At 35.7% G+C, this 25,114-nt stretch overlaps 1 protein-coding gene across 6 annotated transcripts in view; it reads left to right on the forward strand.

Annotated features, from left to right (window-relative positions):
• Positions 1–25,114, forward strand: part of TTC21B (tetratricopeptide repeat domain 21B) — a 66,128-nt gene that overhangs the window by 13,220 nt on the left and 27,794 nt on the right. For all 6 annotated transcript variants that reach the window (XR_002122477.1, XR_002122478.1, XM_019629857.1 and 3 more), the window contains 12 exons: positions 3,153–3,237; positions 4,286–4,384; positions 5,901–6,093; positions 6,999–7,096; positions 7,395–7,595; positions 11,179–11,308; positions 14,945–15,102; positions 16,607–16,831; positions 19,293–19,531; positions 21,212–21,284; positions 21,909–22,019; positions 23,170–23,308. Coding sequence is in view for 4 of the 6 variants with exons in the window: in XM_019629857.1 (XP_019485402.1) it covers positions 3,153–3,237; positions 4,286–4,384; positions 5,901–6,093; positions 6,999–7,096; positions 7,395–7,595; positions 11,179–11,308; positions 14,945–15,102; positions 16,607–16,831; positions 19,293–19,531; positions 21,212–21,284; positions 21,909–22,019; positions 23,170–23,308 (1,751 nt within the window). In the remaining 2 variants the exon portion in view is untranslated. The remainder of the gene's footprint in view (positions 1–3,152; positions 3,238–4,285; positions 4,385–5,900; positions 6,094–6,998; positions 7,097–7,394; positions 7,596–11,178; positions 11,309–14,944; positions 15,103–16,606; positions 16,832–19,292; positions 19,532–21,211; positions 21,285–21,908; positions 22,020–23,169; positions 23,309–25,114) is intronic.

Raw genomic sequence — 25,114 nt, forward strand, 5'->3', positions numbered from 1 at the left:
GATGAGGCTGTAAGGCAACACTGAAGTGTGAAGCCATTGGGGAGTTCCCTCTCTCTTCTCCCTTCTTCTCCCTGTCTCTCCCTCTCCTTTCTCTTTTTCTTCTTGCTGTTTTTTAAGTGAAGGAAACCAGTATTTTATCTTGTAGGTTTTCCATGATATGAATTGTATTGATTGTCTGTCATATACTATAAAACTAGTTGCTTATCCTCTGTATTTCTTATAAATTAGTAGTGGATCTAGAGACTTGGTTTATGTTCATGTTCAATTTGGGGGGGAGGGGCAATTATTTCATAAGTGGTGATGTGTTCTTCCATCAAAGTGCCATAATCTCTGCTTGTCTGTTGTTTCGTGATATTAGTAGCAATTTGTGCTCAATACCCAGGTGTTTGGTTTAGGATCACAATATGGTTATATCATTCTTTCTTCATTTCTTAGCTGGAATTCTTTGATAAAGAAAAACTTCTAATCTGATTATTTATCTAGTGTTATAGATCATATAAGAAAAATCAGATAAGTGTTTGAGTTTTTCTCTTTATTTCTGGGTTTCAAAAAACCAAAAAACAAACAAACAAACAAAAAAGTTTCCTAGCGTCCTCTGATAGTAATTGATTAGCCATTTGGATTTGTTTGAATGACATAGATTAAACGAGTGTTTCTAATGGTTTCAGTTACTATAACTGCACAAACTGTCTCATCTTTGGCCATGAGTAGCCTCTTCAAGTTAGTTAAGTCCTTTTGACATGACTCTAGCAGTCTTTGACAGTTTGCTTGCTATTTGGTATGGCAAGATATACCAGACTCATTTTGTGTATTACCACCCCAAATGGGTATCAGCCAATACCCAGGGCAGTCTAGCCCTTCTTAGTGGGAAATGTTATTTGGAGGCGACAATTTGGGCACTAGTAACTATTTGATGTGTTTTTTTATGTTTATCTTTTTCTAGTTTTCTTTTCTAGGCAGTGTGTGGGGGGGAGGGGCGGTTATCTATATAATCTATAAAAATATATGTATATATTTTGGGGGACATTTGTAAAGTTAAAAATAGACTATAGTTTTTAAGCTTGATTTTTCTTTAACTTAGTGTTTCATGGATATCTTTTTATATCCATTCACACAGATCTACCCGATTATTTATTAACCATGAATAGCATTCTATACAGTGAACATACCAACAGTTTATTTCATCTTTCCCCATTGGTAGGCGTTTAGGCTGTTTCCAGTTTTTCTAAATATTACAGTGAACACGCATGCACATACACATATAATCTTTATACAGATAATAGGAGTATTTCTGAGGGATGATTTCCTAAATGAGGGATTATTGTATTTGTTAGGGAAGGCTAAGCTTCTACAAAAAAAAAACCAGATGTAAACATTTGATGGTTTATCACAGCAGAATTTTTTTTGTTAGATGTAACTGTTTTGGGTGGGTATTATGACCGATCAGGCAGCCTTCCTCCACACTACCATTAAGAGACCTAGACTCTTTCCATCTTGCAACTCTGCTATTTTTTTAAAACCTCATCGCGTTGGTGTCTAACTGGTGGAAGGGGAGAGTGTGGAGGAACCATTCTGCTTTTCCTGAAAGCCCAGGCCTACAAGCCCAGCCCAGGCATATATGGCTTCATCTCATATTGGCCACATCAAATGCAAAGATGGCTGGGAAATGTCGGCTAGCCGTGTGCCCAAGCTAATAAGAGAAAGATGAATTTATAGGAACATTGCAGGGTATACACACTTAAAATTTTGAGAACCTGCCAAATTCTTTTTTTTTTTTTAAAGATTTTTATTGGGGAATTGGGGGGATGGGAACAGTGCTGGGGAATTGGGGGAAGGGGAACAGACAAGTTGCTGTCCTTTTATTCTTCATTCACTCTAGTTGTGGAGGATGTTGCTTCACTGGCCCAAGTTGGCACCATCATTGCACTCTTCCCGGGCGAGGCAGATCAGTCGCCAGCGACTCACGGCAGCCCAGCTCCAGGTTGAGCTGTTGTTCAGCATCTTAGCTGTGGAGGGCAGTGTCATTGGCCCTCATATGTGGGATCCGAACCGGGGCCCTCTGGTGTCCCAAGCCAGTTCTTAACCATCACGCCACTCGGCCGGCCCCCAAATTCTTCTGCTAAGGAGTTATGCAAATAACTTTTGTGCGGGTCCTCTAGGATGGGCCGATCTAGGTCCGGCTTGGCCGGGGCGCTGCTTCAAGTTTCAGATCCGGCTGGGTGGGCATGGCACCTGGTTGCAGTCTGGGCTCTGGTCAGCTCTCAGTGTTCTGTCCCCTGGGCTTGAGTCAAAGAGGAGCAGCTACACAGGAAAAGCTCTCCTCGTGGTGATAGCAGAGATGCAAAAGGACAAGCAAAGATCTGTGATGCCCCTGAAACTCAGGCATGGCACACTGCCACTCCTGCCCATATTCCATCAGCCAGTACGAGAGAAATGCCCCAGTCCATAGTTGAGGAGCAGAAAAGTGTACTGCAGCGTTTGTAGGAGGAACTGCTCAGTTACATGGCAGAAGGCACATACACAGGAAGGGTGGAAGAACTGGAGGCAGTAAGACAGTGGACCGCACCATCCATCATAAGAAACCTAGTGTATGACCTTCGTTTGTTCAGTTCCTTTTCTAAATGTCCTTGAGTCAAGTTTATAGCAATTTTTACAATTTTTGCAGATTTTTTACTAAATTTAATATCTTCTGGGGGGAGGGAGTTGTTCCTATTAATAATAGAATATTTTTCATAATATTTTCTAATTTGTTTTTATCCAGTAGGAATCTATTTGAATGTTGTGTATTACATTAACAGATTTTTTTTTTTAATGTTTAACCCATCTTTGCATTCCTGAAAGTCTTGTGTAATAAATATGCCCGGTCAAGATGAATTATTTTTTTAATATACTGTTGCGTATGGTTAGCTAATACTTGAGGATTGCCGAAGGATTTCATAAGACTGGTACAATCTATATCTTTTTAAAACTTAATAAAAATTAAGATTCAGAGTTTTTTTACTTTAAATAATGGGAGATAATTTTCATGAAAGAGAGGTCATTTTGCTAAGTGAAATTACTTATTTAGACAGTGGGCTAGTCAGACCAGCGAACTAGAAATAGAAGAGAATGCATAAGTTTATTTTAACATTAAATGAAATGTTTCTCTGCAGATTAATGCTTCAAGATAAACAAAATGTGGAAGCACTAAGAATGCTGGCTCTTTACTATTTGTGTAGGGAGGGGAATATAGAGAAGGTAAGTTCTATTGTACTATTTAACTTTCCTGTTTTAAAAATATATGTAGTTACAGACACACATGAACTTATGTTAGAGACTTGAAGTGCTCTTTTAGAATGTATGTCATGGTAGTTTTTAGTTGATTCCTGGAAATACACCTTAATAAAGCGGTGAGCTTCTTAAATTAACAGTAAAGTAAAAACATTATATAGTCAAAATTACCTTAGAACATTCCTTAGGTCATTAATTACAGTATACGTGGTTTTCTATATAAAACTCCCATGCAGTAATATATATTTGATTAATGTAACCGGTGATACTTGTTATAGTATAGTACATATGGAAAATATAATTCATAGTATTTTAAAAATTAAGTTCGCATAAGTTAAATGGGCTTAGGATCAATCCCATTGGACCTTATAATAAGGTACATGCTTCTCTAGTAGTGATCACATTGAGTATGTACTGGATTATGGAATGCCAAAACTCAAAATCAGTCTGAAGCAAATAGTATTACAACAAGTAGTAGATTTGGACTGTGTTCAGTGGGTTAACTTAGTTAATATGATAATACCTAATAGGTACTTTAGTAAATATTAAAAGAATCTTAGTAAAACAAAAAAAGAATCTTAGTAGAGGCAACTCTTCAGTAAATTTTCCAGGCATTGAAATTACTTATATGAAATAGCTTAATGATTTATTTATTCTGAGACTATTTTAAATATAAGCTAAGCTACACAGATAATCCAAGAGCTGATCTCACATAATATTAATGTTTATAAATATATTATTCATAGCTCATTTGTGTCCTGAATTAGTTATTGGAGAGGAAGCTTGGCATGTATAGCTAATTGAATATTATAGGTATCTTTACCCACCCAAAGGTTTCCATTCAATAACAAATATTAAACGCATTCTAAAACTCAGTTCTTTGTTGATAATTATTGAGCTTTTTAAAAGAACTTTTAATCTTGCAACATATAAGATTTCATTAGTTTATTGTCATTTATTATGTTGTCTTTTTTCTTAGTTTATTTTAAAATTATACTTGGTATTTTTGTTTTAGGCTGCAACCACACTGGAAAACTTAGGAAATGCATTGAATGCCACGGAACCACAGAATGCTCACCTTTTTTATAAGATCACAATAGCCTTCAGCAGAACTGTAAGATCGCCTACTATTATATTTACAAGAGTTCTGTCATCTGTAGCTGAGAATAGAAATAAGTCACAAAGGCAGAGAGGTACCAAAGAGCATATGGCCTAGAGTGAAAATACGATACATGTATAAATATGTGATACATTCCTAAGAAAGGCAGTTTAGAGGAGATACAGTTTTCAACTATAAGAAGGCATCACAGAGGCTTCATGGAGGAGGTGGCACTTGTTGAGCCTTTAAGGATAGGGAAGCGCCTTCCAGGAAAAGAAATTGAAAGTGGATTATTTTAATAAGAGCATAGGATTTATGAATAGAGTTGTTCTTTGTTTTGTGTTTAAAACCATTTGAAAAAAGTTTTAATATGGGTAATGGACTATTTTGGTCGGGAAAATGGTATATCTTACTTTTTTTATAGTAGTACAGAAATGTTTCTATTACAAGTAACCAATAAAAAGAAGGTAATCAAGAATAGAATAGGAAAATACAGCAAAATCTTGAAGTCAAACCTGAAATGAAAGGATTGAAAAGTTACTTAATTAAACTAAGAAAAAAAGGAAAAAGTTACACATAAGTAATTAAAAATAATTAATAAATATAAAGTTGAAGGGAAAAGTCAAGGATATTAATTGTTAAATGATATGCATAAACTGCATTCTCTCATTTAAAAACAGATTGTCGAGGGCATGGAGTTTAGAGAAAAACAAATCCTGCGGTTATAAAAGTTTGAGTTAAGGAGGGTATATTTACCCTTTTTTATTTACCTATTGCCAGATACATAATTAGTTTATGAAAATTCAAACAGTTTAGTATTTTACTCTTAAATATTGTTGTCTTCAAAAGTTACATATTCTAGCAGCATTGCCATGTCCTAATATATTTTTGAAGCTTTTTTGTTTTGTTTTTTAGCTGAGCCATCCTGCCACCTGTTGGCAGCTCAGCAGCTGCTCAGCTCGGGCCAGGACTTGAACCACTGTTGCTCAGAGCTCAAACTCTTGAGCGAGCTCTTAACCAACTGAGCCACTCGGCCAGCCCTATTTTTGAAGCTTTTTAAAAGAGGATTCTAAGGCCTGATCTTTTGAAGTATTCTCACTGGTTGCACGCTTGTCTTCAGGAGGAAAGCAGATCCTTACTCTAATTTTTGATTCAGTAAAAATATACATTTAACCTGAAAGAAGTGACTTTCTTGTTTAATTTGTAAAGCAATCATGAGACAGTTTGAAAAGAGTTCTAAAAAATATGTTTGTGCAGCAACATCAATTAAAAGTATACTTTTCAAGATAGCTGTTTTTTTTAAAAGCACTACTCATTAGGATATAAACGTTCTGATAGGATAGAAACTCTTTCTTTCTGCACTGTCTCGATAGTGAAAAGAGAAGTTTTATTTTTCCTTGGTTATTAAATCATTTATTTTTCTTAATTTTGCTCTGTGAAGTACAAATAATATATGTATATTTAGAAAAAAAATAATTTTTCTGTCTGAGTGGAAGTGTTCTAGCCTAACTTATTTTTTTTTTCTTTTTAGTGTGGACGTAGTCAACTCATTCTTCAAAAAATTCAAACATTACTAGAAAGAGCTTTCAGTTTAACCCCTCAGCAATCAGAATATGCTACAGAACTTGGATACCAAATGATCTTACAAGGAAAAGTTAAAGAAGCACTGAAGTGGTATAAGACGGCCATGACACTGGATGAAACCAGCGTCTCTGCACTAATTGGTATGACCACTATTTCTATAATGTTCCTCATGCAGGTGCGAGTCATAATTGCTTTTCATACCTGCCGTTAAAAGAAATGTATTTTGTGGTTTGCTAAAAATTAAACGATTCTCAACTATCCACAATAGAGAAAATCATATACCTTTAAAAATAAAATTTTTGCTTCTTTTTTAAGATTTTATTGGGGAATTGGGGGAGGGGAACAGCGTTGAGGAATTGGGGAAGGAAAACAGACAAGTTGCTATCCGTTTGTTCTTCAGTCTACTTGTGGAGGACGTCGCTTCACTGGCTCATGTTGGTATTATCATTGTGCTCTCCCCAGGTGAAGCAGATCGGTCGCCGGCCTCTGGACGGCCGCTCATAGCGGCTCTTAGCAGCTCATGCTGGCTGCCAGCTGCCAGCCACTCACGGTAGCTTATGGCAGCCCACTGCAGCTTCATTGCAGCCTGTGCCATTGCCAGCGAATCATGGCAGTCCAGCTCCAGGTCGAGCTGTTGTTCACCATCTTATCTGTAGAGGACACAGTGTCACTGTCCCTAATGTGGGATCCAAACCGGGGCCCTGCTGCTGAGAGCTGGCGTCCCAAGCCAACTCTTAATCAACATGCCACTCAGCTGGCCCAAATTTTTGCTTCTTAGATAGTATCTTGAGAGAATAGCTTTTTATGAGATAGTTCCTGTATATTATGAGCTCCATCATAATAGATTTTATAAGGTTAACAAGCTACCCATTTTATTTGCTTTCACTCTTTTATTTTTCTTTTTTTCATTTTTCTTTTTTGTAATCTAAAGTTTCATGTATTATGGGCAAAAAAACCCTGTTTTATTAACTATTTGTGTTAGCTAACAGTGTGCATACCTGAATTGATGTGGACTTTTGACTGTTTTTGTCCTGTTTGGTTTTAGGATTTATTCGATGTCAATTAATAGAAGAGCAATTACAGGATGCAGATCAGCAGCTAGAATTCCTTAGTGAAATTGAGCAGTCTATTGGGAAATCTGCGGTACAGTATTTTATTTCCTACTCTTATAAAATATGAAATTTTAAATTGTCTTATTAGTAATGGCTTTAAAGGACTAATATACACTAATTTTAATATGCAACTTCTTTTATTAATTTACCACCATGCAAAATTAGACTTTAAATATTCTCCCACAAAATTCTAAAAATCCATCCAAGCTAATACTTAAGTTTAAACAGATACTGCACATAAATAGCACTTCATACGCATTTGAAATCTGTAGAAATAAATAGCTTTATACTGAATGGAGTAATTTATTAAAAAGCTGCCTGTTTTCCAGGAATTAACCTTTTTACATGCACTTCTTGCTATGAAGAAAAATAAACGACAAGAAGAAGTTATCAGTTTGTTAGATGATGTCCTGAACACTCATTTTTTACACTTACAAGATTTACCTCTTGGCATACAGTATTTTGAGAAGTTGAATCCTGATTTCTTGCTAGAAATTATTACAGAATGTCTGAATTTCTGTCCAATGCAGGTAAGTCATTTTGGGACTAATTTTCAAAGATGCGTTTACTTGATGTTTTATAAAAGGTACTAATAAATTTCTTCCACTTGTTAGACTACTCATATATTGCATCTTAAAATGGAAGTAGTATTTGTATATGTTAGTTGAAATAATTTTTAATCAGAATATTTATAGTAATACTGCTTTCAACTAATAAATGTTTTGGTATATAAATATTCATTTTTGATTGATAAAATCTTAAAATCTTGAGTTTAGGAGAACAATTAGAAGTCATCTAACTCAGACACCCACCTTATATTAGAATCTACTCTATAACTTCCTCATTACATGCCCATCCCATTTGGATGCACTCAAAAATTCAATTCTTATTGTATAACTACAATTACTAGACTATTTCGCTTTGTGTTAAAAAATGTCACCCGTTTATTGGTCTTCTTTCTGCTCTCTGGAGTGACATGGAGCAAGTCCAGTTACTTAGTCTAAGCAAGAATCATTCCTCATCCATAAAACAGACCTTCCATTTTGGAAACTAGTTTTCATGTGTCCCTAAACAACTCCAGGTTTTCAGTCACTTATTTTTTATATGACAAGTTTGAGAACCCTGGTTGTGATTCTGAGGATAGCCTTTATCTTGTCAGTGCCTGTTATTCCACATATGGATTTGGCCTGCAAGACCTAGGTTAGATCCTTTTTTCTCCCTAATTCTGCATGTCCATCCAGCATTGTTTATGTGAATTATATTACATTATCGACTCCTATTGAATTAACAGTTAACTAAAGTCATTAGATCTATTATTCACTATAACTTTGTACCCAAGTATAAGACTCTACATTTATCCCTATGAAATTTTATCTCCATGATTCATCCCATAATTCAAGATTACCATGTCCTTTTGGATCCTGGTTGTCACCTATTTTATATGGATCTTTATTGTCACTCATCATCTGCCTTATCTAGCTCTGAATAGAACTGAGGGTGGAACCCTCTGTTGTGTTACCAGAGAGTTCATTCCAAATTGATATGGATCCGTTAGTCAACACTCTTTTGTTACAAACAGTAAGCAAATGCCTTTATACGCAACTCCCAATGCAACACTAGGATATCACAACTGGCACTATCTTCATTGCTAAAAATATAGTTCTTAGCATTCTCCCTGATCTATAGATTCAGTAATGGTTAAAAAGGAAATTAGAATAACAACCTTTCCTTAGGGAACTTATGCTGTTTTTTATTGATCATCACGCCCTTTTCCAGACTTTCATAATCTATTTTTTTAACTAACCCCTCTATAGAGTCACACCTGGGATCAATCTCAATCTCCCCAGTCGTGGTCTGTTTTCACTGGCTTAGACATTGAATGCATTTTTCACTACTTAGACAGTATTTAGAATTCATTCAAAAAATGTTTACAGAGGGCCGGCCGAGTTGCTCAGTTGGTTAAGAGTTCGCTCAAGAGTGTGAGCTCTGAACAACAGCGGTTCGATGCCCGGCCCGAGCTGAGCTGCCAAGAGGTGGCAGGATGACTCAGCTAAAAAAAAAAAAAAAAAGCTTACAGAGTACCTAAGCACCCTGTTCAGAGCTAGGGAAATAGTTGTTTAAAAACAAACTACAAACTTTGCCCTCTTGAAGCATGTATACTAACAGGAGGAGATGGAGAATATAATCAGGTCAATTATATAGTATGTTAGAAGATCACAGAAGAAAATAACAGAATAGTGTGTGGGGGGGCAGGTGAGGGAGTGGATAATTTTAGACAACATGATCTGGGTAGGCCTCATTAAGATGGTAAAATCTGAATAAAAACTTGAAAATAAAAAAGTGTGGAAATATAGTATAGAGTATTTCAGGCAAAAGAAGCAGTTGTGCTTTGGCCCAAAGGGACACAAGCAGACACGTCTGGCTCGGATGGATGAGAAAAGCGAGTAGTCAGAGGTCAAGGCACAGGAGACCAGGCGAAACCCCTCTGGCTTCCATTCTGAGTTACAATAGGGAACCACCAGCAGGTGTTGGGCATGATCCAATTCAACATTTTAAAAGGGTTTTTCTGGCAGCTGTGCTGAGAGTAAACTGTAGGTGGAGCAAGAAATATTGTACTAAAGGGTAGCTGGGTCCCTAATCCACAGACATCCTATTTTCCTATTATAACCTTTATCAGCATGATAGAACCTCCTTGGCATTTATAATGCTGTTTTCATGGGGAAGGCAGACTTGTTTCTCCAGCTCAGTTCCTACTTGTTTAGGTGTGTGTGTGGGTGTGTAGTTTTTTTTTTTTTTAATCAAACATGTTATCTTAGAAATGGCCCACTAAGTCATATTTTTTCTATGAGTCACTCTGAAACTACAGTGAAAACAATGGTTGTTCTCAATGTCCAATTCTTAGCATTTGGCTAGAACATTACCAGAGCCTCACTAGATCACCTATATTTTTATTATTATCAGTTACACTGAAAAATACATGTTTTAAGAAATTTATATCAAATACTATGTGAAGAAGTGTAAAATTCTGACCTTCATGACACATAAATACCCTTAGTCCTATAAATGAGGCAGAACTAAATATGAAACTACTGTGGAACTGTATAAGATATATAATGTAAAATATTATTACATAGAGTCTAAGTGCTGTAGAAATTTAAAGAAGCTGAAGTATTTTAGGCACCAGTACTCATATTCTGAAAATCCTTTTGAGCACACATTTTTTTGTGCTTGTACATAGTGAGAAGATGTGACACTTTCTTGTCAGTACCAATGGCTTGTTGTAGGGGTGATTGTGAGGAAGAGGATGCACTCCAGTTAAGAATGTGTACGTGTGGGGTGTAAGATGGTGGGGGGATTGTCTCCTTCTGGTAAAGGGAAGGGCCTTAGTCGGGCAAAGCAGGGAGAATGAACATTTGATATTTAAATTCTGCTAATCAGATTTCTAAGTTGTGAATAGATAACCATTGGATAAAGATTAGTTGAGTAGACCACCATTAAAAGGATAAACAAATGGTCTAGGAGTGCTTTAATTATCATATTCATTATTAATAAAAAGAGAAAAAAAGTTGAGGGCCTACAACTCTAAAGGTCTGAGACATTTGGTGTAGTACACATGAGTGTGTTCTACCTTCTGTTTTCTACTAGGAAAACATAGGCTGAATTCTCTAAAAACTGACCAGGCAGCACTCAGGGGTAGTACAAATTATTGAATTGAGGAAATCACAGGGCAGGGTTAGAATTAGAACTCACATTGTCTTCACTCTCAATTCCAACAAGAAACTCTACCTCTTATCTTTCCTTTGAACAGATAAGTTTCCTTGATACATTTTCTGAACCAATATGCTCCTTTCATATGTTATCAAATGAGTAACTGTATAATAATTTCATAATTCTTTTGTTGAACAAAGGCATTATTTACAGTCTCTTCATAGGTTTCAGGGATATAAATTAGTGTTAGTCTAGTCATAGCAAAGATATTGGGCAATAAACAGAATAAGAAACATTTTAGAAAAATGTATGGTTTCGGTATTCACATTACAATTAAGAAATGTTTATTTTTAGCTGAATTCTATTATAAACTTATAAAAAGACCTGCTGACTTGTTTTGTTTAGCCTGCAAGTCCTGGGCAACCTCTTTCTCCACTTCTCAAGCGCTGCACCTCAGTTCTGGAGACAATAGTAAGGTCTGTGCCAGGCCTTCTGCAAGCTGTCTTCCTGATATCAAAAGTGAAATACCTGTCAGGTGAGGTATTCCTTAAAAGCTTAAACTAATCGTTATATTCTGATGTTGATAAAACTAATATAAGTAAACTAAGAAGTCCATATACAATATATGGAGAATAGTCACCTAAAATGCACATTTTATGTGTGCACAGATAACTAATTTTTATCTAAAATAAAATTGCCTGGCTTGCTTTACTATTTAATGCTTTAAAAATTACTATAAGGGCCGACCGAGTGGCTCAGTTGGTTTAGAGCTCGTTCAAGAGTGCGAACTCTGAGCCACAGCGGTTCGATGCCTGGCCCGAGCTGGATTGCCGCTGAGCTGCCAACAGGTGGCAGGATGGCTCAGCTAAAAAAAACCCCAGAAAACAAAAACTAAAATTACTGTAAACTTTGGTGGTATAAAGTGAATTGTTGGGAAAATACAGTTCTACCATTTTAAAAAAGCCCATCAGATGGTACTGGTGCCTGCCAATAATAATTTACAGGCTTTAATCCACGTCGTTGACTCACTGGCATAACAAAATGTGATGTTTACCAGGTTTCAGGCTGAAATGAAATTTATTAATTAATTCTCACTTAGTTTCTGTGACTGGTTATATATAGTTAAAAAAATAATAATCACCTACATTATAACCTTAGCTTTTTAAGACACAAGCATATGTATGACATATACATAAAAATAGACCATTATATGGTGCTTATATACTTGTATATATGTACCTTTGCTGGCTGAATGCTATTCAAAGTAAATTAAGTTTGTAAAGTCCTAAAGGGCAGGAACCAACTTAAAGATATTAACAATTATATGTTACACATAATAAGGAGTTAAGAGACTACACATAATAATGAGTTAAGAGACTTTATTAATTTGGGGGGAGGTGAGTCTCTGTTTTAACTGTTTTAAAAACAAAACTAGATCTCAAAAGCTTGTTTCACCTCTAAAGTCCTCTAGTTGTAAGAAGTGACTCTAATACCCTCTTCTGATTGAGCTCTATTATTGAGCCACGTGATAGTTCTAATTCCTTCTCAATTGGAATTGGTATCAACTACTGCGTGATTAAACTGGGACTTTTGAGTTCAGTGATTAATTATTAAACATTAATTATTTACTTTGAAATTTGATATAAATAAGTCTTATTATAGTCATGCTTAATTGCCAAAATCTCTAGGAATGAAAGTCTCATATATTAACCCCATTTTAAAAAGAGCGGCCTCAAATAATTTGAAATAGTGCTGGCATGGGTCTAAATAGCAGTAGCCTTGCTAACTTGCAAACTGGAATGACTTCTGCACCAACTACCTGGATATGCATCAAATTTCACAAATTAAGGTCACAATCCTCCATCAGACTGCCCTCACTTTAGACACCAGCCACCAGCTCAGGGGTTCCCAGGGCCACCTGTACTTCTGACTAGCTAGCTACAAATTTCAGGGTTCCTATGACCCCTGTCAGGTTCAGGAATTCATTAGAATGACTCACAGACCTCAGGAAAGCATTGTAGTTATTAGAGCAAAGGATATTAATCTGAACCAGCAAACGGAAGAGATGCACAGAGAAAGGTCTGGGAGGGTCCCAAACGTGAATCTTTCATTGTCCTCTCCCTGCGGAGTCCAAACTCTCTGACACAAAGATGCATGACAATACCTGAAAAAAACCATAGCAACCAGGGAAACTCACCCAAGGTTTAGTGTCCACAGGGTTTTTTATTACATAGGTATGGATTGAATCATTGGTCACGTGATTCAACTCAACATCCCCACCCCTACCCACCCCCAGGTGAGGTTGATATCACAGGGCTCAAAGCCCCAACCATTTAATCATCTGGTTGGTCTTTCTGAGGTAGCCAGCCCTGTCCTGAGTCATATTGTTATCATGATCTATCTGGGCCCACCACAAAACAAAGATGCTTCTATCATTTTGGAAATGATTCCAAGGTTTAGAGACTCCCTCTCAGGAACTTGGGACAAAGGTCAGCCATATTCTTTAGTACACGGGACCCTGACAAAAACAGGTCATCAGACAGTTATGTCTTTCATTTTTCCCTCAAGAGAAATTGGACTACGCTTAAATAAGAATGTGATGTTGATGTGATCTTTGTTTATGTGGTCTATTTTTCCCGATAGTGATGACCCATTTCTCCATTTTTAAATGCTTAATGGCCTTCTAAAGCTAGCTTCACACGTCCTCCCCCTTACTTTAAAAATAAACAAGATTCTTGCGAGCTCTGAGCAACAGGGTTGCCGGTTCGATTCCCACATAGGCCCGAGCTGAGCTGCCGCTGAGCTGCCAACAGGTGGTAGAATGGCTCAGCCAAAAAAAAAAAGAAAGAAACAAGATTCTGATCTCAATTATACGTACAGTCCTCATTTTCTTCAGTCACTTATTTACAAACCCTGATTATTTTCCATGTACTTTCTCCCCTTCCTAATAACCTTTCTTCAAGTTACCTCCTTAGTCCTCCTCCTTCCTAGAAGAAAATGGAAGTGGTAATTTGCATGCAGATTCATTGTGCTTAATCGTCCTATTTCCTTTTTTGCCTGCACAGTTCTGAGTGTTGGACTGCATGACAATGACAAAGAATTTAATACTTGTTATGCTTGATTGTTAATGGTCGAATTTTGACTCTATATTGAATAAGTTACTGTTCTACCTCAGCCAAGTTTTTTTCCACTAATCTCCTGTCTCTAAGAAAAAAATGTTTTCTGCTTAAATAGGTTTCTGTTGTAAGTAGGTTGAGACTTTGGGAACTGGAAGCCCTGACTGTGCTCCTTATTTTGTCTGTTTAGGTGTTGAGTAAGGTTAAGGAGAGTAATCAAACAGGAACTAATTTAGGATTTCTTCTCCCCCATTCTCCTAGCAAAGTTGAATGGGGAGTTGGCCTAGCTATACCTACTTAAGGCCAATTTATAAGATGGCTAAGGAGGATCAGTGTGGGTCATATCACAGGAAGCCACTAGACCTAGAGTCAGCAGTCGTTCAGAGGAAGAGCCTCCTCTCCCCCATCTGCCTGCCCAAGGTTGATTTCACTCTTCCAGTCACTTTAATCTTGATCATTTCCTTTTATTTTAAGACTTCCAGATGTACAGTTTCCCCAATATTTGACACTTCACTTGTATTTAAAGGTATTTTAAATCTATAACTCATATTTCTAAATCTCTGAAATATATTCTTATGCCTTTTCTGTTATATACAGTAAAAAAGTTACAAAAAATAACTAGATTAAATCCTCTTTGTTAATGTGATATTACAACATTTTAGCTATTTAAATTTCTATGTTTTACATAACATTTTAATTAAATTGTAAATAAAGCAGGGATTTTTTTTGATAAGGAAAGTGAATAAAGGTATTTATAGGACTCTCAATAACAGTGGTGATCATTTCTGATCTTTTCACACACTTTCACTGGTTTGCTCATTATGACCAAGGGATGGTCTTACCGGAGTATTCTGATTTACAGGTGTATTCTTTATTCAGACTATAAGGAAGCTGACTGGTACAGGTAGAGAGATTAAGCCATGGCCTGATGAACAGAGGACTTTAAGTTCAAACACTGGAACTATTCATAGACTAACTACTTTTCTCCCTCTTCTCTCTCAGCTCCCTATCTCTTAATCATTTGAATTATAAGTGTGCTTTGTTTCCCTCCTTAGGTGACACTGAAGCAGCTTATAATAACCTGCAGCATTGCCTGGAACATAGCCCTTCTTATGCAGATGCTCATCTCCTGATGGCTCAGGTGTATTTGTCTCAGGAAAAAGTCAAATTGTGTTCTCAGTCTCTTGAACTGTGCTTGAGCTATAATTTTAAGGTAAGTAGTCCAGACTCAAGTGGTTAAGATGTGTCACCTATTTTGAACCTTTAGCAAATGCTTACGCATTCAACTACTTTTTAATTTTAGCCTGTAATATTTTGCTAAGAAATGCATATTTAATGGAAGAGATTTGGAATCACAAGCAGGAGAACAAATGGAAGCAATTGTGGTGTACGTAAAAAAATATATGTCTTTGGCAACAAGAGACCCAGGGTCAGTGTCTAGCCTTTCCACTTATACTCTCTCTCAACCTCAGTTTTCTTTTCTATACAACTCATAGTACACTACAGTTATAGTCAGTGTTAACTTCAGTAATGAAGGTATATAAAAATAATTGTAAACTATAAAGCTTTATGCCAAATACTTCTATGTCTACGGATTTTATTTTATTGCCTGTTTCTTTCTTGGACCTTGATTTTTCGTAGCTTTTTTTATCCATCTTCAAAGAACCTTTAGTCATTTTGAAACTTAGTATGTGGTTTGAGGATATAAACGCTAGATTTCTATCCAAGATGTTCTGTGTCACAAATCATATCCCTCAGCAATGGGAGAAATCTCAGGTTCACAAGCTTCCTGGACTACCTGGAGTCCTGGTGCAACTCCTTCAACTTTGGATTGGGTTCACACGGTCTTGACTCCTATATTATACGAGAACCTCTCAGGGGACTGGAGAATTCAAGTTTCAGACAAGGTTTGCAGAATATAACGCCTGCTTCTTAGGGCAGTAGTTCCCAGGACTAGTGTGCATCAGAACCCCAGTGTAGGTGCTCTACGCCACTCAATCAGAAACTCTAAGAGAAGAGATAAACAGGAGTATTTACACAAAGCGCATAGGTAACTGAGGCTTAGAAACACAGCCTAAAGGAGGATGGTAGCTGTCCCAGCATCAGAGAGCTGCTACTTCACCTCGTTGTGCATTATCTCCTCCTCTTTGACCCCTTCTTTCTCACCCATTTTTGTCTTTTTTTTTTTTCCTGTATCCACTATTGCTAACCATAGTAAAGGCAGAAGCTTCGTTACGCGTTTGGCGTAGTATCCAAAGGATAAAACCAATGCTTGATTAAAGTGTCCTACAATTTTTAATCTTAAAATTAAAAAATAAAGAACAGAAAGGGAACAAAAGTTTGTTTCTAAAACTCTAATAACTTTATATCAACACCAGAAGTCTCAGATAAACTGCTTTCCTGAAAACTCAAATAATTTCTCAGAATGTATTTGCTAGCTTATAAACTTTGCTTGCATTTTCTCTTCTGCCATGATGGAAGCACTTAATTAACTTGTTTGTCATTTAGGGAGACACTAAGTAGTGGCAGGTTCTCTGAATTTGATTTAATACAATAATGATCAGAAAGTTAATAAAAGGACAAAATTAGACCTCATATACACAATCACAGATAGACTGTCCTCAAAGATCCTATTATTTTAATGTTTGATGGATTATAAATTATGTGTTGATATTTTAAGCATTCCAAGGAACTATTTCTGAATATTATTTTCGCAGGTGAGAGAATATCCTTTATATCATCTGATTAAAGCTCAGTCACAGAAGAAAATGGGAGAAATAGCAGAAGCAATTAAAACTCTGCATATGGTGATGAGTTTACCAGGAATGAGGAAAGCTGGACCTTCCTCAAAATCAAAATACAAAAAAACTGAAGTTGATGCAAGCCATCGTTTATCAATCTTTCTTGAGTTAGTAGAGGTTCACCGCTTAAACGGAGAACAGGTAAGTCAAGTTTTGTTGGTTTTTTTGTTGTTTTGTTTTTAACAATTTTATTGGGGAATTAGGGAAGGGGAACAGTGTAGGAGAATAGGGGAAGAGGAGCAGCCAAGTTGTTGTCCTTCAGTCTTAGTTGTGGAGGGTGCAGCTAGCTCAGCTCCAAGTCCAGTCGCCCTCCGGCCGCCCGTTGACAGCTCGCAGCCACTCAGCTCAAGGTGCTGTGTTCAATCTTAATTGCGGGTGGCGTAGCCCACCATCGCATGTGGGAGTCGAACCTGCCTTCTTGTTGTTAGGAGCATGTGCTCTCACCAGCTGAGCCATCCTGCCACCTTTTGGCAGCTCAGCTTGGGTGCAGCTCATTGGCCCATGTGGTAATTGAACCAGTGACCCTATTGCTCAGAGCTCATGATCTTAACCAACTGAGCCAGTCGGCTGGCCCCCAGGTAAGTCAAGTTTTAATTCAATGGCTTAGATCTGAACTTTGTTATTCAAGTATATATATATATATATATATATGCACACACATTGTGTGTGTGTGGGTGTATTCAGTAGGAAATGAAAAAGCTAAAATTATTCCCTTGGCCAAGTGGTAAAGTTTAAAACTTTTCTTTCTCACTACTTTGCACCAGATCATGCACTTTCTGCAAGCCTCTGAAGTTAAACATAGTTTGGATCTGGATGACTTTAAATATCAGTGTACTTAACGTTGGCTACCATGAAATAACATAAATCACAATATAATGTAATATGATATTCTATGAAATATATATATTATAACATAATAATATAATATATGATTACCTTGGCAACCATAAAAAGTAATAATATAATACAGTTATAATTCTTTGAATTCCTAAAAGGATTCACATACACAAACACACATACACAGAGACATGCACACACATGCACACAAAAGTACTACCAGGATAAAATGAAAGTACCAACCTGAAATTTTGATAATTGAGAAAACAAAAGTACCACTGATGAAGACAGCTTTGGTAAACTCATAGGACAATCATAAAATCAAATACTTAAAAAATAATAATAATACAGATGGATGGATGGAAAACAAAAGTACCACTGATGAATACAGCTTTGGTAAACTCATAGGACAATCATAAAATCAAATACTTAAAAAATAATAATAATAATAATACAGATGGATGGATGGATGGATGGATGGATGGATGGATGGATGGATGGATGGATGGATATCATGTAATTCTGAGAACATTAAAAAAAATAAAGAACTTAACATCATTGATACCTGTATTTTGTGCTGCAGCAGTTGCTAATCATTTATTCTCATATTTCAGTGAAAAATTAAGAAGGCTGTGTCAAATCTCAAAGAATTTCTATTTCACTAATAAATTAGCATAACATACATTTAATGGGAAGAACCAGTTCCACCATAAATAGTTGTTTCTAAGATTCACTGTTTTTTTTCACATTTTAATGTTTCTGAAATCCTAATGTTTTATAATATCTAAAATTGAGATGAATCTTAATTGATATTTTAGATTCATTGAGGCACAAATTTGGAAGTGAGGTACTATATTTACCTGAATTATAACAAAATAATGTCCGAGGGGGGCCAGATGGACTCATGTCTTGTTAGGGAGACCACTACATAGTCGGTGTAGAGTCCTGACCACTGCACTGTATTTCTGAAGCTGATGTTGAATAATATTGTATGTCAACTATAATTACATATACATATAGTCATGGGTCATGGAGTAAAGAGTAGGAATGGAATCAATGGAATTGTAATAGATAAGTATGATATCGGGTGTGGGAGGGCAGTAGCTAGGGGGAGGAGGGTTGTTACTTTGTGAGAGTGAAAAGGATAGCTATTGCATTGTTCTGTACACCTGAAACTAACAATAAAAAAAAAAAATGTCCGAGCGTAGGGAATAAAGTAATCTGCTACTTAATGAAGAGCCAGTGGGTGTAGTGGTTGATTGACTGTGGACTGGATCCCATCAAAGAAGCAATAACCAATGTGGTAAGAATTTAGGTCCTGGAGTGCAGCTACCTGCATTTGAATTCTGGTTTTGTCATTTGTTAACTTCTTAACACTAAATCTCAAATTCCTTACTTCAAGGTAGGGGTAATAATAGTAACTGCTTTGCAGGGTTTTTTTTGTGTGTGTGAAAATTAGATAGGTTAATACAATGCTGGATGCAAAGTAAATGCATATTAAATTATAGTAACAGTGCCTCTTATGCAGTAACTGCAACTGTCTCAGTTATGAAAACACTTTTCAGCTAACAAATATTTGTAATGTCATCAGAATTTAGCTTCCGAGTTTAGTTTTAAATTTTTGTGCTTTTCAAAAATCCATCAATATTTCATGAATATCATAACTGTGCTGGCATTTATTGTTCATTGTAGTTTGGTAGAAAATGTTCATTTCTAGTGTAATTTGTAGACTATTGTGAATGTTATTTTAATTTCATCTTTACAGCATGAGGCAGCAAAAGTGTTACAAGACGCCATCCATGAGTTTTCTGGGACATCCGAAGAATTGCGTGTTACTATTGCTAATGCAGACCTAGCTCTAGCCCAAGGAGATGTTGAACGGGCTTTAAGCATGCTTCGGAATGTTACATCTGAACAACCTTATTTCATAGAGGCCAAAGAAAAAATGGCAGATATATATCTGAAGCACAGGAAAGAGAAAATGTTATATATCACTTGTTATAGGTAAATGGTTATTTCAACACTTATATTTTGTCACATTTACCTCCTGAAATTAATTCCCAAATGTAGGTTTGTCTTTTCTTTTAACTGCTTTATGGATACTTCATAGATCTTTGCCTTAACATGTTCTCGCTACCTGGACCTACTGCCAACCACAATCACTCTTGCCAAATTACTCACTCTCCCTAAAACAAATGATAGTAATATGATTATTTCTACCTGTGACTTACTCTTGTTTCTCACCTCTCCTCCCTCATCAGATGTTATTTCTAGACCCTGAATTGTCCTGTTTGGGAAGGGAAAGTTGTAACAGTTGCATGTATTCTAATAGATTCATAAAATTGTATAATGCATCAATTCAGAGACTAGATGGTCACATATAATTCGTAATGTAATAGTTATAGCAAAAGAAAGGTATGGCTTAGTATACTCCACACCACTGTATGGGTTACAAACTTTCCTTGGTGCGAGGGCAGGGTCTTTAAAAGTTATGTCCTATGTTGTTCCTTTAGGAGTTATTGGGATACCAACACCCACACACATGAACATGCACACACGTGCACAATTGCACACAAAGGGATTGCTCTTACTCTTCTCCCCAAACAAAAAGATAAAACATACAGGCACACACTCCATGTAAGAAACCATTAACATTTTTATCTCTTGAGAACATAGTAAAATGTTGATGAATTAAATCATCAAACCAAGTCAATTGGTTCATTTATTGGGTCATCAGGAAAGTCATGACTTATTTTTCTGTTTTCAGTGCAAAAATGCGTCATGACTTTCCTGATGACCCAATATATCATGTAAATAGCAAAGCTCAGAAAGCTGCTCAGATTCTTTGTAGGTGCTGAGCAAGTCAGAGAAACTGAGCAGCACCCCCTCTATAGATGAAAGGATGGTAGTTCCTACATGACATTTTCTACGATGTTTCCTAAAGATCAGCACTACTGTCCCTCCCTAGTGATATGAAAGTTACTTTAAAATAGGGTTAATTTGTTTGAATGCAGTATAATGCATCAGTTAAAAAGCATAGGTTTTTATTTCAGGCAGATCTGACACATTTGCTGTAGACTTAAACTCATATCATCTGTAAAATCAGAATAATAATTGTCTTTCTCATAGAGTTTTTGACCAATTCAATGAGAAACTGTATGTAAAAGATTAGTATAACATTATTTGAATAACTGGTATTTTTACCTTTAGTAGTCTAAATTATGCAGGTAAAATATAGAAAGCAAATAGTGAAGTAGAAGACGCTATATATTTTAAGGTAACTCATTTCAGCATATGACTAATGCCGTGAATATCGGAGCCCAAGATACGTAGGACAATAAGTGTTTTTCCCCCCATCTTTTTTGGTACCTTTACTCCCACATCACTTCAAAATTAAGCATAACAGAAAATGTGTGTCTGGATAGTAAGAATTTATCTACCTGTGCTCTGTTACCTGCGTTTCAGGAAATGCAGAGATTTAATGAAAAAAATGGTTGATCCTGCATAAGAATCGGTGTGAGTATGGGTGTTTTGTTTTGTTTACCATGTTACATTGTTGGATATATAGAAGCTACTCTGAAGGCTATTGGTTAATTGAAATAAATGAGCTTACCTTTACATTTTATAGGATGAGAAGAAGATACTTGTATTCAATATACTAAATAGAGTTGTTCTGATTTTTAGAGAAATTGCTGAAAGAATGCCCAGCCCTCGTTCTTTTCTTCTCCTTGGAGATGCATATATGAATATTCAAGAGGTAAAGTTTCAGATGCTACTGAACTTAGATTTTTTAAAAAATTCTTTGTGATTAATATAACATTCTATTAAAAAGAATTTAGTTTTTTAAAATAATGTTGACTTAATATTCAAAGATTCAGTCATCACAGTAAAAAGGAGACAACCCTTACAACAAAAAAGTGTTTTTCTTTTCAAATTGAGATCCAGGAATTCAACACTATCATGATTTTAAATAGAGGTGATATTAGAAGCAAGGTAAGAGTCTCCTTTAAACGGCAGGATGAAGAGCTATTGACCAAGATGGTGTTTTCTTCAAAGGGAAGCAATTCTGTGACTCTCTATCTGGCTTTTCTAGTGAATGCCAAAAATGAAGAGTCAAGAAACTGTCTCTTAGTTCTCACAGTATTATTTATGAAGACAAGGACACAATTAACATGGGTGGGATTATATTAATTAGTTATGCCTATGCTGATGACTGTCACCTCTCTGAAATCATTAAGGTTTCTTGACTTAAGTATGTGCTTTATTATTAGTCTCATTAAGTATTCCAAATGAAGAACTTAATTATAGAAATGTTGGCATCTAAGTGGGATCCAGCTAAGATGTTTATTTATTCCTTATTTTTTGTATCTGCCAACATTAGCCTGAAGAAGCCATAGTAGCATATGAGCAAGCATTAAATCAGAACCCAAAAGATGGAACACTGGCAAGCAAAATTGGGAAAGCACTTGTGAAAACTCATAACTATTCAAAGGTAAGTACTTTATAGTTTGAATTGTATCTATTGGGTCAAAAATTTTTTTTCTTTTTCTTTTCAATTACAGTAGACATACAGTATTAGTTTCAGGTATACAGCATGGTGGTGAGATACTTGTGTAACTTATGAAGTGATCCCCCCAATAAGTCTAGTACCCACCTTGCACTCTACATAGTTATTAGAATATTATTGACTATATTCCCTATGCTGTACCCTACATCCCCATGACGATTTTCTAACTACCAATTTGTACTACTTAATCCCTTCACCTTTTTCACCCCAACCCTCTTCCCATCTGACAACCATCAGTGTGATTTCTTTATCTATGAGTCTGTTTCTGTTTTGTTTGTTCATTTATTTATTTTTAGATTCTATATATATAAGTGAGATCATGTGGTGTTTGTGTTTGTCTGACTTATTACACTTAGGATAATAACCAAATTTTCAAACCCTGCTCTATATGAGGTCTTCAGCAAACACCTTTGTATCTTGATGGTTGTAAAACTCCAAATTTGTGTTCACAAACTGGAATTAGTGTGAAAGGCTTTCTCATGTCTTAGATTCTTCTTTGCTGCATTTTGCAAAGACTGTTTGGACCCTGAAGTTTTCTTCAGGCTCATCTTGCACCTAAATCTTTGCCACCAAATCAATTACAATAAGCTCGCTATTGTTACATGTCTTTCATTACGTGATAAATAGGTGTCCTTTCTTTTGAATCAGTTTTGGTAAGCTGTGTGCTTGGAGGTTTTTGTTTTGTTTTTGTTATTGTTTTCTTAGTAGAGATAACAGATTTTCTTTTTGTTGTTACATTCTTGCCTTATTCCTGGTAATTGGTGAACATATATACAACAGCTAACAAAGTAATTTCATTCAATAATGTTCACTGTCTTCTGGAATAAAACCTGTAAAAAATTTTCACCAAGCACTTTTCTTTAGCTATTTATTCTACAAAATGCTAGTTTTCTTGTATGATAGATTCACTAAGGAAAAATGGTGTACTTAACCGATAGTTCAGGTATATGCCTAAGCTCCTCCTAAGTTATCTCCAGTTATACATACATATGCTTTACGTTGTAAAGTGTAAAGTATCTATGCTTGAATGCCACCCTCATTGCTTTTTTTCCTAATTGAAATGAATTTTATTTAGGCAATCACTTACTATGAAGCTGCTCTGAAAAGTGGACAACAAAATTATCTTTGCTATGATCTGGCCGAGCTTTTATTAAAATTGAAATGGTATGACAAAGCAGAAAAAGCTCTTCAACATGCTCTAGCTCATGAACCTGGTATGAAAGTCTTTCTGATTTGGAAAAATTTCTAGCTGATATACTTGATCTATTTTATTTTTATGTTATATAAATGTGTGTTTGTATTCTCAGTATTTTATATGTGAGATTGCTTATTTCATTTATCAGGATGTTACTTTTCTAAAATAAGATATTTAAGAAATCTAATAACAGATTTATGAAACAGGTAATTGTGTTATGGAAAGATACTTTCCTATCCAAAATGATGTAAAAGAAGGTTCCTTTAAATTGCAACTATTGATAATCTGGTGTTTAAACAAGTAAACATTTTTATAATCTTTATTCTTTTTGAAGTTTTTTTTTTTAAATTCACTATAAAAGAATATAATATGTAAGTCTCCAGTTTCTCATGAATTCTGCTTGAAATGTTTTTAAACTATCTCCCTAGAAATAACCATTTTTGCGTTTCGATGTATATTTTATATGTATATAAATATATAAATATAACATTAATAATTTTCCATTTCAAAATGTATTGTTCTTCTTCTGCAACTTTTTTCACATACAATATGTCGCAGATATAGTTTGATGTCAGGACATTCATATAATTCTGTCTAGTGGCATCATAATATTATATATAACTCCATAAGTTATTTAACTTTCCCCAAGTATTGGGCATTTAATTTGTTTTCAATTCTTTTGTTATTATAAAACCATGTTACAATGAATGTCCTTGTGTTTCATTTGTTGATGTACATTTGCTTATATTTCTTAAGAATAAGATGCTAAGTCAGAGGGTATGTGCATTTAAAATTTAATTGGATGCCTTCTTGTAAGTTTATAAAAACTTACTTTTTTTATTATTATTATTAGTTTTAGGTGTACAAAACAATTCAATAGTTATCTTTTCACTCCTCACGAAGTGACAACCTTCCTCCCCCCATACACTGGCCCCCTACCCCCAATATCATACTTATCTATTACAATTTCATTGACTCCATCCCCACACTCTACTCCACATCCCATGATTGTATGTATATATTAAATTATAGTTGACATACGATATTATTCAGCATCAGCTTCAGGTGTACAGTGTAGTTAGTGGTCAGGCCTCTACACCATCCATGAAGTGGTCTCCCTAACAAGACATGAGACCATCTGGCCCCCTAAAAAATATTTACAACATTATTGATTATATTCCCCAAACTGTCTTTTCTATCCCTGAGGCCATATTGTAGTTACCAATTTATGTTGTCTCATCCCTTCCCCTTCTCCTTCATCCCCACCCCCTCCCAACTAGCAACTCTCAATTTTTCCTCTGTGTCTCTGAGACTATTTCTGTATAAAAACTTACTTTTTAAATATCTCTTATTTTTCACTAAAATCTAGTGTTTCTCATTGACAAAATTTAAAGATTAGAGAAGTGAATGAAAGTTGTGTCCTCTCCTATTCTCCAGAGAAAATCACATTTAGCTGCTGGTACGAGTGTATCAGCCTGGTCAGTCTCCCTGCCCCTATCTGTCCTTGTCTGTCTCTCACACACAATGACATGCCACTTTTTTGCTACAAAAATAGGATCACGTTATACCTATAGGTCTGTAGTATTCGTTTTTCAATTAATAGCTTCTCTCCATGTATATATATAAAGCTCTTTTTTATTTTTTTATCATAGGTATTCTACTGTATGTCAACATCATAATTTATTTGATGCACCCTCTGTTGATAGACATTTAAATTGAAGAAAAGTTGGAAACACTACTGCGACAAAATTCTTGTTTATATACTGCTGTGTGCCTCCTAGAATTGAATCTTGCCCCATTGTTCTTTCTTAAGGCTATAACTGTC

The sequence above is a fragment of the Hipposideros armiger genome, unplaced genomic scaffold (assembly GCF_001890085.2).
Source record: "Hipposideros armiger isolate ML-2016 unplaced genomic scaffold, ASM189008v1 scaffold_871, whole genome shotgun sequence".
In the NCBI taxonomy this organism is placed as follows: domain Eukaryota; kingdom Metazoa; phylum Chordata; class Mammalia; order Chiroptera; family Hipposideridae; genus Hipposideros; species Hipposideros armiger.